Genomic DNA, 12,862 nt, shown 5'->3' on the forward strand with positions numbered 1-12,862 from the left:
CTTGCACGCCGGTCCTGCCGCTTCTCTCTTCCGCTCGCGGCAACGTTCACGTCTAGCGCGCAGTCACGATTGAAACGTCATCAGCAAAACGCGGAGAGAGAGTCGGCGCTTCGGCCGCTTACGTCGCGGGCATCGTCGGTCAAGCGCCTTGGACGCCCTCTAGAGGAAAACGGAGGCGAAGCACACGGACGCGAGCCCAAAACGTCGTCGTTGGCTCGCTCGCTCGCTCGTAGGTCCAAAATCGGCACGGTTCGATTGCTCTCCAATTCGAACGTATTCCTTAGGACGAGGGATTTTGCTGCATCGGTCCCAATTTGAAACCCCGGTGGTCTAAGCGATGAGGATTCGGCGTCGTCGCCGCCGAGGTCCGCTTTTGCGTCTCCTGAACCGACACCGATTCGATGTCGAGCAATCGCAAAGCCGACGAGACGACACCGTTGATGCTCTTTACGTTTCGCAAACGTCACTCGCGCGTGCATGGCTTGTCACGACTTGCCGCGGAGGTCTTCCGCCGATGGAGTTGCTAACGTTCGCCCGACTCGGCGTTCTCTCTGAGGGATTCGACACTCGGCATCGCGCGCGCCTTCTCCGCGCTCGGATGCTCCGTGACAACGGAAGGACGACGCTGACGACCTTGGTTGGGCGCGAGCAAATCGCTGACGGCGCCAGCAGCAAGACCAGACCTTCTTTTCGGCTGAATGGAAAGGAACCAACTTTTTGTTGCGTGACCGGCCCGCAGACGTGTCAAGACGAGTCAACGCGAATTGCCGTTCTTGACTTTTGGCGCTGTGACGTTGTCTCTCAAAATCACCAAACGGAGACTCGAGGAGCCTCTCAAGTCAAACTGCCCACGTCGGACGTTTCTCTCAGGTGAGAAGCGAAACGGCGTTTCGTTATCGGGGCTGAGGCAACGCATCCAAATCGCCGACTTGATCTTGAAAATGCAAATGTTGCACACTCGGAACGAAATCGACCAAGGTTTTTGCCAATCCTTTGAAAGCTGGAGAAGCGTGTTGGGAAACGGCAGAGAAAGCCGGCCGGCACCATTTTCCGAACGGAGGATCAACTTGGTGGCCTCCCATCGCCGCAAAAGCAAAAGTGTGCTTCTCAGTGAAGTCACGCGCGGCAGCATTTTTGCCAGCTTTCAAAAGAGAGCCATCGTGAAAAAAAAAAAAAAAAAACATTTGCAAAGGCTGGAATTGAAACGTCCTGCACAGCCATTTGGACTGCAGAGGCGACGCTTGGGCTCAAGTTGCAGGAGCCTCCCCCCATCGTCACAAACATCAAATCCTAAAATGGGCTTGAGTTTCTCACCCGTTTCACACTCGACCCACGTCCAAATGAGGCCCGTTTTGTGTGGGCGTGCTTCCCAATAGAATGCGATCCCATTTGCAAAAATGTGTAAGGAATGAAGTTGAAAGTGTGCGGGATTTGCATTTCCGGGGCCAAGATGGCCCCCACCTGAGATGAGGTCAGAGATTTTGATGGGCCGTCATCGCCACCAAAACCAAAGGGCGGCGCGGCGAAGCCGATTTGGAGGGAAACAAATGGACTTGGAAGCGGTTTCTCGTCAGTCAGCGACTTACTTTCTGTCGTCGTCGCCCTCCATCGGTCAGGTCAACGTGGCGCAAACTTTGCGTGTCGTCATTGGTCTGCGTTTTGACGGCTGTCGCCATCCAGGTGAACGTCAAACGACCTTTTGGCGGTGGTTGTTCTTGTTGGAGAGACAAGTGTCAACCGTGCGCCAGAATCAGACCTCCGTTTTTCTCGTCGGACTGCGAGCCGCTTGGTCACGGAGCGAAGCAATCACATCGCGGCCACGCGTCCGCCACAATGTCGGCTCGCCGTTTGATGAGTAGCGCGGGCAAATTCAAAGGCACTCTGGATTTGACAACTTTATTCACTTGTCAGCCATGACGTTTCTTCCGGAAACATTCTTTGGAGAGCACATGGATCAAGCGGGGAATAGTGTGAAAGGTCAACTCGTGCAGAAGGGTTGAGGCGTGGTGCGCGGGTGGTCCTACGACGGCGGTTACGGGACGGAAGCACGCGGGGAGCCCGCGGAGGCAGGCGGCGCCGCCCGTCCCGATGCGGAGGTCGGAAGCGGGCGACGGCGCGCCGACTTTGAGGCGAGCCCGCAAAGCTTGAACGGAGGGCCTCGGGCGCCGCCCTCCTCGCGCGCAACGGTGGCGAGATGGCTCGGGCGGGGGGAGGGGAGCGGGCGCGTTGGGGGCGAGAGACGTTTCCGCTCCGAGCCCGGTGGCCTCCATTCAACCTTTGCGGACGAGCGGGTCCCGCAAAGAGTGGACGCGGGCGGCCCTATTTCTTGGTGGGATCGCGCAGTCGCCCCATCAGGAGCAGGCCGCCGCTGGTCTGATGGTAAACCACAAAGTGGAACGGTCGGTTGAAGGTCAGCCGAGGGGGAGGAGAGGAGAAGGCGGCGGCGGCGGCGGCGTCTCCCGGGCCGCTCTCGTCCATCGTGGCGACGGCTTTGTGAAGAACCTGCGCGCGAACGACTGGCGTCAGGGCTCAAGGTCGGGACGGCGACGGGAGGGCGCGCCTCGGGTCACCTGCGACACTTTGGCGCCTTCGGGGCCGCCCGCGTTGCTGAGGTCGGCGTCATCCCCGAAGACCTGGACCACGCCCAGCGTCCGCAGGGCGTCCCCCAGGGAGTAGGTACGATCCAAGAAGAAGCGCGGCAACTGCACCTCCAGCTTCCTGCAAGCAACCCGGTCCCCAAGACGTCGTCGGCCCGCTTAGAGGTCGGCAAGAAAAGCCCGCGTCTTTGCGCCCCCAATCGGGACGCGGGCGGCAGCGAACTCACGTCTTCTTGAGCTGCCGGATCCAGGCCCGGATCTTCTCCGAGCTCACTTGCTCCTCCAGCGCGCCGATGTCCACGTCTTCGTCGGGCAGCACCAGCAAGGCGGCCGCCCCGTCCGTCATGGGCAGCTTGAGCACGCCGGCTCGGAGCGAGCGGTCGTACGCCAGGAAGTACTTGTCGGCCCGCAGCATCATGGGGACCGTCGCCACGTGGTACCTGTCCACGTAGAAGCGCTCGTCCGCGGTGGCGCTGGCGTTGAACGCTTGACTGAAGCGGCCTGCGGGAGAACGCCGTCGGAGCGTCACCGACCGCTCGCGGCTTTGTCCTCGCTTGCGGGACGACAACGGGCCACGCGGGGGCGGCGGCGAGAAACTTGGGCTTGCGCTTCAAACACAAATTGAAAACGTCGCCGATTTGGAGAAACAATTAGGCAATGACCAATCAACGACCAAAGTCATCCAGCCGACACCCAATGGTTAGAACAGATTGCCCCCCCCCCCCATTCCAGCCTCTCAACGGGAAATATTTTCAGCTTGGCTTTCAAACGAAGACCTTTGCATTTGACTTTTTGACAAACCACCACAGGAATCGTCGCCAACGTACGTTTGGATTTTCTGCAATTTGAAACGATGTGGCCTGAAGAAGAAAGGGATGGAATTAAAAAGGGGGGGGGGTATGTTTTGTGGTCGGTTTGTTTGAAGCGGGCACATCAATGAAGCCCCCTCCGACCCAAAGCTGAAAGGCAACCCTGAACCGCAAGCCCCCGCGTTGGGGCGCTTTCCGCGGCCCTTCGGCTGCAGAGGAAAGCACTCCAAGGACCGGCGGCCGAAGCCCTGAGGGCACCTTGGTAGGAGGCGGCGGTGGCGAGTAGCCACTTGGTCCGGGGGTCCACGTCCGTCACGGCGTCCTGAACCCGATCTCCGGTCTGCTGGCGGACCCACGCGTTGATGGCTTCGGAGGCGTCCTGCGGCGCGTCGAAGGCCAAGCTCTTCACGCTGCCGCCGTAGTCGCGTCGCAGAAGCTCCGCAAACTGCGCCGAGGCCTGCGCGCTGGCCTCGGTAAACAAGGCCGTGCCCTGCCTGAGGTTGAGGGCGCCGCCCCCCGCCGGCGTGCCGGTTATCGTCGACAAGGCATCTGAGGGCAAAAGGGGAGGGATGGGGAAAAGGGACAAACGAGTCGAGTTGCTCCCGCGACCCCGCGCGGAAGTGAAACCGCGCCCAGCGCAAGTCATCTTCGGTCTCCAAAGGCAGCGACATACGCTTGCGGTGCGAGATTTTGCATTTGAAAACATGGCGGGGGGCGGGGGCGTGAAAAGCAGATGATTTGCATTGCAGGTTGCACATCATCTTTGTGCCCAATCCAAATAAAACATGAGCAAACATCTTATTTGAATTTTGCAAAACAATCGGCAACGTTTGGAGAGGGCGGGCAGATGATTCGGACCAAACCGTCAAGTGAATCGAAATCAATTCTTATCGCGCATCTTTTGCAGTTTGAAGTCAGGTCCTGTTTTCGTGGAAAGGGGTGGAAAATGTAAAGGAAAACAAACAAACCATTTTTTTAAAAATTTATCCTAGTCCAATTCGTGATGAATCCATCTGCAACGGAAATAAAATCAACATTTTGGGGGCGGTTTGTTTTGTCAACCAGAAAGCCGGTGGATTTGGTTTGGAGAAGAACGGAGTGAGTCCGCGACCCACCTGAGATGTTTTGCGGGTCGAGTCCGGCGAGTCCGAGCGCCGTCCGCAGCTCTTCTCGGGTGGCGCCGCCGGTGGCGCCGAGCAGCGCCGCCAGGCCGCGCCACACGGACGCGGTGCACAGCAAAACGTTGTCGTCGCTGCGGCTGGCCAGCGCCCGATACAAACGCGTGGAAAAGTCGGAGCTCCTGCCGATCACGTCCCGAACCGCGCCGTCGGCGGCGGGCTGCGAGCCGAGCGGAACCGCCAGGCCGAGGATCGCCAGCAAAGTCAGAGGGCCGGACGACATCGCGCTACCTGACCGACGGCAAACAAGCGCAGTTAGCTCCCCCCGCGCCCCCCCGAGTCCACTTTCCACATCCCGCCCAACACTGACAAATAAAGCAGCGGATCGTTGTCATCCTTCGGCCACCGGAAGCCGACAGACGCGAACAACGCACCTTGGGAAAGATGTCCAGACTCTAAGCCGCCCCCCCCCCCAACCACCGTGCGGTGGCAACACGGACGAAAATGCGAGGACTCTTCAAAATCTAACTTTAAACTGACATTCAGCCACGAAAAGACGGCGATCGCGTTGTTCATTTCTCAACATTTGTCGAACCAGACACGAAAATGCGAGGACTCTTCAAATCTAACTTTAAACTGACATTCATCCACGAAAAGACGGCGACCGCGTTGTTCATTTCTCAACATTTGTCGAACCAGACAGGAAAGTGGCAGATCAATCTCCCGATACACAATCGCTCAGCTCCCAATGACGTCAGGCGTTTTTGTTGCCATTTTATAGTTCCAATGTTTAAAACCTCCTGCGGACGCTGTCACGAGAACGTGACACATATTGCTCAATTCTCGCCTCTAATTTACTTTAAAAAAAGAGTCAATTATCCGCAATTGAAGCTCCAACTCAAGTTTTTTTTGACATTCTGACAGAACAATGTTGTTTTCAACCAAACATCACACACGCACGCACATTGTTTTTGTCACCACTCAAACTGAGAGGGCACAAGAAGCAACAATGTCAAACAGTCCCAAGTGTAAAAGTCCAGCTCAACTCTTTGTTTTGAGCATTCGTGATCGAATCCAAAGACGTCAGCCAGCGTGTCCGGCTTTGTTTCTTGCGAATCAAACGTCAGCCGAGCGGCGCGTCGGCGCCGTCCAGTCCTCGGACGCCCTCCTTCCACACGGCGGCGTCGCGTCCGGCTCGGGGCAGGTGAGGCGCAAACACCACCTCCAATCTGCGGAGGGCGCTGTCCTCCTCGCCCCTGCTCACCGTCCCCCGAAGGCGCCGCAGCATCAGTCGAACCATCACCTGATTGGCCCACGCCAAGCCCAGCGCCGGCCGCACGGTCGAGGAAGGAGGACTGGCGGGCACAAGCAAATCCACGTCAATCGTTTTCATGCGTCGGTGGGCCAAAAGTGAAGATGGACAAGTGGATATTGGCCACATTCTTCAATTCAACGTCTAGAACAACCCGAATCGCGAGCGGTGGAAAGGCGTGGATGAGATTCCGAATTGTCATCTTTTCTTCTCTTCGTAGAGTCCAACAAATACGAAGTGAAGTACAAAGTACTGGACAGCAGTCAAAAAACGTGCCAACTGTAATTCTTCTATCTGCACCGGTTGTGCCTTTTAAGGGGCAAGAAAAGAAGTGATTTTACTCGCTGCCTTTGTCTTGTATGCTTTTGATTTCTTTTTCATTCATCATCCAGTCAGTCGGTTCTCAGAAACTTTTCCGTTGGCCTCAAAAGACATCCGCATCGGTGCCGCCCAACTTGCTCGTTTATACGCTACCAAACGTGACTTTACCCCATGTATTCTTCTGAGCCGCTGAAGATGTCCGTCACCTACGACACAATCACGCTTTTGGTTAATGCAAAGAATGTGCGGCCGTGCGTGTGCGTGTGGGTGGGAGGGGTTACCTGGTTGATGCAGAGGACAGCGGAATTAAACTGGCGGCAAAGGTGGTGCAGCGTGGACGAGAGCGTCAGCAGCTGCTTGGTTTTCTCCAGCCAATCGGAGAGCCCGAACTCGGACCTGAAGAGAGACGCCACCGAGTCCACGGCCACAAAGCGGACGAGATGGCGAGCCAGCAGGAGCCGAACGCGACGCCTCAGGCACGACTCCAGCGACGTCTGAAGGCACACGTATTGGCGGCGTCCTGCCGATCAGGCGAGACGCGGGCGGATCCCGTGCGACGGGGGCACCCACCAGATCGGCGGCGTGCTCGACGTAAACCCGGTCACCGAACTGAAGGCTGTCGGTCACGTGCGGGGGCACGTCGGCGCGAAGACGCGATTGCTCTCTAATCAGCTGCTGCAGACGTCTGCTGGGAAAAGTGTCCTCTGTGCACACAAACACGGCTCCTACAGGTACGCCCCCCCACCCCCCAAAAAAGTCTGAACAAATCTTGGTTTGGGTTTTGTTTTGCAATGAAAAAATCCTAGTCCGGCTCACTCGAGCTCAAATTGGGCCGAATGCGGCCTCTCGACTCAAATGAGTGGGACGAGCGCGGCGATGGCGACTGACCCGAGTCCAGCCCCCCGTGACGGGCCGGGTACTGGACCGAGAGACAGAGCTGCAGAGCCAGCTGGGTCTTCCCGACGCCGCTCTCTCCGGACAGCTCGGTGACCCCTCCTACGGGAAGGCCGCCTCTCAGCAGTCCGTCCAGCACGGGGCAGCCCAGGCTCAGTCTGAGCCCGAAGTCGTCCGCCGCCAGAACTGCGCACGCAAACGCGCGGCTCGGTCAGCGGGCGGTCACCCTTTGGGGACGAGGCCGGATGTCACCTGGTTGCGGTCGGCGGGCCCGGCAGAGCAGAGCGGCGGCCGTCAGCAGCCGCCGGACGTCGGAGGCCGAGAGACAGGTGAGCCTCTGCAGATCAGGACCCGACATGCACAGCGCGTCCCTGACGGATTGGACGCCGGCTGGAGGCGAAGCAGCGGAACAACGGGAGAGTTGGGAACAGTTCCAGGCATGCTCAATAGTTTCGGGAAGGGCTGGCTGCCAGGCGTGCGATGATTAATCGACAACTACCGGTAATTGACTTTCCAATTCATGGTTGGATTGCTGTTGGTGAACTTCACCAGGTCCAAATTGCCGAATTTCAGCTTGGCATTCGTAAATGGTCTCCAATTTCTGTCGACCTCCATGAAAGCAGACGAATTATCTTTGCGAGTTTTTCTTTCAAAACAGAACATTTGCAAACATCTGCTTTTGCTTTGGGAAAACAGTCCTCAACATTTTGGCCCATTTTCGGACGGATGCTAAGGACCAAACCAGCAATCGCACGGTTCATATGATCATCCTTTCATGGCGGAGGAAAATATCGTCCATTTAATGTGGTATACAAATCATGGTTCTGTGAAGTGTATCGATGTCACGCCAGAAAAAAAAAAGTTGAGTGTCACGTTACGTGTTAAATCGCATTTAACACGATTTGTCGCAGGAAAATTATTCACTGGGACGGTCTTGTCTCTCGATTCATGTTGGAACTCGAAACGCCTACACGGGGTGTCTGGATGCGGTGCGAAAAGTAGAAACGGAACTGAAACGTGGTTACCTTTCTGGAGGGCGTTGACGATCCTCGGGTGAAGCTCCAGCTGCCGCCATGAGGACATCGTGTCCCTCTTTGCAAGTTACGAGTGAGCGGCCATTCGGTTTCCTTGTCACACTGTCGTCATCAGCCTGCGCCGGTTGGAACGTTCCATTGCGGCTTGTGGGAGAGGGGTGGTGTGCATCGAAGAAAAGAGTCGCGATTATGAATAGCAGCCCTCTGTGGATTTCGTCAGTTGTTTGCTTGGTTCAGAGATGATTCGCTTTTAAAGCTTCGACTGTAAACCATCGTTTCAGTCGCTTATTTCAATCGTCAATAAACGCCACCCAGGGAGTTGTGACGTCATCGAACGCGAATCAGGAAGCCAAACAATGATGGCTTTTTTCTTTCGCAAGTGAATGAAACGCGAAATCGGGAAATTCAAAAGAAAAATTCGGAAATTCAAAAGAAAACAAAATTCCTGAAATTCCAATGGGTACTTGTACGCTTGTAAGGCAAAGGATGACGTCGGACACTCGAAGGACTGGCTGATCTTTCTGAGCGCCAAAATCTTTTCCATTCTTGTCGCGCTTCGACGTCCGTCGTGAGTGAGTCTTCTTCTATATCTTGTTTGCATTTGTCCAAGAACGTTGTGACGTTTGAAAATGGTACCGGTTTTCTTCGTCAGGAGTAGCGTAGTGTGTTAAGCATTTGGGTCGACAACTCTGAGGAGCCCGGTTCGAATCTCACAAGCAGCTGCCGCTATGTGTTTTTTTTTGGGGGGGGGGGGTAAATTATTCCTGTAGATCTGTATTCGATTGACAGCCTACACAAACATCAATATCGAAAGAGCTGAAGGGATGCTTACACTAGATTTTGTCGAAAGCTGCACACCAGAAAATAACTTCAACCAAACCCCACATGAGCGACTACACAACTAAGACACGAACAACAAAACAAAAAAAACATCAAAAGATCCAGGAACACGAGAAACACCAAGGGCTCAGAGAGGAGCTGGAGAGAGCCTGGAAGGTAAAGGTGACAGTCGTGCCTGTGGTGGTCGGCGCACTCGGGGCAGTGAGCCCCAAACAAGATGAGTGGTCGCAACAGATCCCGGGAACAACATCGGACATCTCAGTCCAGAAAGGCGCAGTGCTGGGAACAGCGAGGATACTGCGCAGAACCCTCAAGCTTCCTGGCCTCTGGTAGAGGACCTGAGCTGAATGGGGGACGGACACCACCCGAGGGGTGAGATGAGGATTAAAAAATGTTTTTTTTCCTCAAATGTGCACACAGCATCAATGTCGATTCACAGTAACAGGGCAATTGTTTTTACTTTTCATATGGAAGGTAAATCGTCAATTTGTGACACAAGACCACTTCTAATTTGAAATGAGACGGGCAGCGTAATTTCTGTCATGTTGCGCAATTTGTGAAGGTAACCTGCTCCCAATGTTGTGTGACCTTAGCGCAATGAGCTCCAGGCTGTGCAGGACCTGCGGGGGGTCGGACATCGATGTGGACCAGGCTCGGGGAAGCGCCGTGTGCACCGGCTGCGGTTCCGTTCTGGAGGACAACATCATCGTCTCCGAGGTCCAGTTTGTGGAAGGAAGCGGAGGAGTGTCCTCTGCTGTGGGACAGTTTGTCTCCACTGACGGTGAGCTTAAACTTGCACCCGTCTTCAAAACATTTCACGTTCAAAATGTCAACATGCAGCCAACCAAATACCACTCGAGAAACACTGGTGCACGTTAAGTTTCTCTCACCCACCCAAAACACTCATGAGAAAAAGAGACAAACGGACATGGATGAGCAACAAGATTTCCCCCAAAATGTCAGTCCAATGCTGAATCTGCTTTGCATTGACCGCTTCAACTGGTGGACCTTGACGGCTCCCTAAAATGTCCACTAAAAAGCCTTTTGGAGTGAATGAGCTTTCAGGAATGAGTGAATGACTATTTTATTCACAGTCCCACACCGCCCCCCAAAACAATGGCCGTTGTCCGAGGAGCAGGAGGATAGGTCGCGCCCTTAGGTCATTCCCCCCGCCTTCACTGAAACTGATCAAACTACCGGAGGACTTGACCGACGGAATGTATAAGACGGACTTTGGAACCCCCCCCCCCCCCACTCCCAGAAGAGGCGATCCAAACTTGGTTCTGATCAGCAGAAGCAAAGGACAGACACTTAAGTTGAAGCAGAGCCATTTTTTTATTTCAAGTGGACACGGCCGCTTGAGAAATCGCAACCGTTTGAGGATGCGGTCAACTCAGAGATTGGAATCGCGTGTCCCGAGCCCGCCTGAAGACAGCCTTTTGCTTTCCCTCGCCGCGTGCTCAAGTCCTTCCATCGCTCGAATGATTCCACGATGAATACTGGCTCCGCGCGCAGCCGACGGCCCGTGGCAGTCTCTTTGATCGGAGGTCCTCGAGTCCGCGCCCGAACCTATTTGAGAAGCGGTGGACCCGACGTTCCCCTCCTGGGGCTCGGTGGCCTCCTTCCCATCGATATCGCGAGTGAAGAAATAATCTTGGTGACTGAAACGGGGGGCAGTCTTCGCAGGGCCGCCAAGGGAAGACACCTCTTCGGAGCTCCATCTCGGCGCTGGCGCCATGAACTCTCCAAGACCGGGGCCAGTCATACTTTGAGATGGTCCTGGTGACAAAGGTTAGGGATTCAATGTCATTGAGACGAGACAGCAATTGCCCGCATACTGACGTTCGAAGGGGGGGGGGGGTCGATAGGTTTGGGAGTAGGGAATGATGGCAAACGCACCGCCTGCGTTCGCCATCCATCAACTGTGGAAGAGACCGATCAAGCAGATGTCACTTTTTCCACATCAATCTTGTCACATTGCTCGTTTGAGTCCATACCTGCCATTTGAACGCCGTCCAAAGCGGAAGACATTTTCCCCCGAGCGTTCGGAGACTCGGCCAAACGCTGCCAGTTTCCCGCTGGCGCAAACCGTTTTGGAGCTTCAGGACGTCGTGGCGTCTGGTGCTTTGCGTTGCCGACGGCCGTTAGACCGGGGCTCGGCCAATGAATTCCCCCGTGGCCGGGAATGTGAAAAGCGAGCTGTCTTTGAGGTTTAACCCGAATGCTTTGAACGCGGTCGACAGATTGGTTGCGGAGCCCAAGTTGCTTGGGACTTTGGCCGAATCCTGGAGGGATTTGAGCCACTGGAATACTTTTCGAAGGATAAATAGGAGGAGTGCCGCCAGGTCTCTTGTGCTGCTTTGTCTCCGTGTGAAATGGGCCCGAACCCTGACGCGGCTCCTCCTCCGAGGTCCGCTGGGGTTCGTTCGGCTTGCTCAACTCCGTTTGGCCGACAGGAGACCAGTTGCGTATTGGCCCGGGGGCTTCCACGCGTTTCACGTGCCACGTCTGGCGCGATGGCTGCAAGCGGCTGTCTGCCGACGGGTCGTATTCGTGAGGAAACGGATCCTCCAGCCGGCCTTGAGCTGGCAATGTGGAGGGACCGGGAGGAGTTTGAGCGTGCTGCGGAACAGACTGCCGCTTTGGAGAGTTGAGGTCCGTCTCGCTTGGACGTCCCGGTATCGAAAGGGAGCGGCTTGGTCCCGGCATGGGCGCAACTTGGCCCGTTCCCTGGGTTTGCGCACTTTCCGATGGGCTCATTTCATTTCTGGAGAGCTGCTGTGAACAGTCTGGGGATAGATTCTTTGGATCTACCGGAAAATATTCAGCACATTCATTGAACTGAGCTTCATATTGAGAAACGTATGCGCACGCGCGCGCAGACACACACGACTGACCAGTGAGGCTTCCGAAAACATCGATTGAACCAAATCCTGGAGTTTCAGATCTGGAGATCCGATCCGCTGTCAGTCTGTTGATTCCACTAAGCGGATAGAAGCACCTAACGGTTAACCTTTTTTTGGGGGGAGAAGATTGGTTTTATTCCCAGATCTGTGAAATGATTCGGGCTACCATTGTACTTTTTCTTTACTTAAACTGAGAGTCTCGGGAGATGAAATTTGGTCCGTCGGCAATTAGCTGTCTGTCATGAAGGATCTCGTTCTCGTAAAGCATGTAGTCTCCCACCTGCGGAGTACAACAGACTTGCATCCCGGCCGAGCGTCTCCGTGAACAAGCCGTGGAGCAATACCGCGGCCCTGGTCCCGCACGAGTCCAACTTGAACTGGAAAAGGACCCGAGCGGCGTCCGTCTCTTTGGGGCGACAGGCGGGGTCCAGTAGACTGGTTCTTTCCGGCCGCACCGTGGGCCAGGTGGACGCGGGTCTCGTCACCACCGTGATGATGCCGTCTGAAGAACACACTGAGAGCGCAGCAATTAGCCCGAGAGCCCGCCAGCCATCGTCATTGCATTTGGGTCATGCTGGCATTCAAAGTCCAGCAAACGTTTGGGCTTCATTTCATTGAGAACAGGTCGGCTTTTCCGACGAGGCCCTGATCGCAGACAATTTCAAAAAGATACTTTCGCAATGAATGTTGAAATGACGAAAGGAAACCCGAAAGGCATTTTTTGCTCCATCTTCAGAGATCGCGATTTCCGTTACAAAAAAATAAAATTGCCGATGAAGGCTTCATTTTCTCGCACAATTCTGGTGCGTTTGACAAGACCGTTTATCAATCCAGATACTGAACCGCAAAGCCTTTCCAAAAGGAGTCCCGACAACAGTTCTATCGCTCTTACGAGTCAGAAAGTTTTGGGACCGACCATCATATATGTTTGACGTTAACACCCGTTTGGTCAGCAAGAGTGCTCCGGATGACATGGAAATGGGATCGGAGGTTTTTCAGACCCAGACCAACATTCATTCATTCATTTCCCC

General features: G+C 55.1%; 3 protein-coding genes across 6 annotated transcripts in view; 1 reads left to right on the forward strand and 2 right to left on the reverse strand.

Annotated features, from left to right (window-relative positions):
- Positions 1–1,882: 1,882 nt before the first annotated feature.
- LOC109524823 (protein Z-dependent protease inhibitor-like) lies at positions 1,883–4,973 on the reverse strand. Its single transcript, XM_019884924.1, has 6 exons — positions 4,959–4,973; positions 4,522–4,815; positions 3,665–3,955; positions 2,825–3,098; positions 2,571–2,718; positions 1,883–2,502 (listed from the first exon to the last, which is right to left on the reverse strand). Exons 2-6 carry the CDS (start codon positions 4,805–4,807, stop codon positions 2,320–2,322), a joined length of 1,182 nt encoding a protein of 393 aa, XP_019740483.1. The 5' UTR covers positions 4,808–4,815; positions 4,959–4,973; the 3' UTR covers positions 1,883–2,319.
- Positions 4,974–5,285: 312 nt separating this feature from the next.
- On the reverse strand, positions 5,286–8,226 carry xrcc3 (X-ray repair complementing defective repair in Chinese hamster cells 3). The gene is made up of 7 exons (XM_019884936.1): positions 8,077–8,226; positions 7,304–7,441; positions 7,046–7,237; positions 6,728–6,882; positions 6,439–6,651; positions 6,326–6,363; positions 5,286–5,879 (listed from the first exon to the last, which is right to left on the reverse strand). The coding sequence occupies exons 1-7, from the start codon at positions 8,132–8,134 to the stop codon at positions 5,648–5,650; spliced, it is 1,026 nt and encodes a 341-aa protein (XP_019740495.1). The 5' UTR covers positions 8,135–8,226; the 3' UTR covers positions 5,286–5,647.
- Positions 8,227–8,419: 193 nt separating this feature from the next.
- The window catches only part of brf1b (BRF1 general transcription factor IIIB subunit b), a 17,290-nt gene continuing 12,847 nt past the window's right edge, over positions 8,420–12,862 (forward strand). Inside the window, exons 1-3 of one of the 4 annotated variants that reach the window (XM_019884930.1) lie at positions 8,420–8,653; positions 8,696–8,701; positions 9,519–9,706. In XM_019884930.1, coding sequence (XP_019740489.1) covers positions 9,523–9,706 — 184 coding nt within the window. In that variant the 5' untranslated portion in view covers positions 8,420–8,653; positions 8,696–8,701; positions 9,519–9,522. Of the gene's footprint in view, positions 8,654–8,695; positions 8,816–9,518; positions 9,707–12,862 lie in introns of those variants that run through there. The other 3 variants (XM_019884928.1, XM_019884929.1, XM_019884931.1) reach the window with 3 other exon arrangements.

This window comes from Hippocampus comes, unplaced genomic scaffold (genome assembly GCF_001891065.2).
Source record: "Hippocampus comes isolate QL1 unplaced genomic scaffold, H_comes_QL1_v1.1 scaffold144, whole genome shotgun sequence".
NCBI classification, from domain to species: domain Eukaryota; kingdom Metazoa; phylum Chordata; class Actinopteri; order Syngnathiformes; family Syngnathidae; genus Hippocampus; species Hippocampus comes.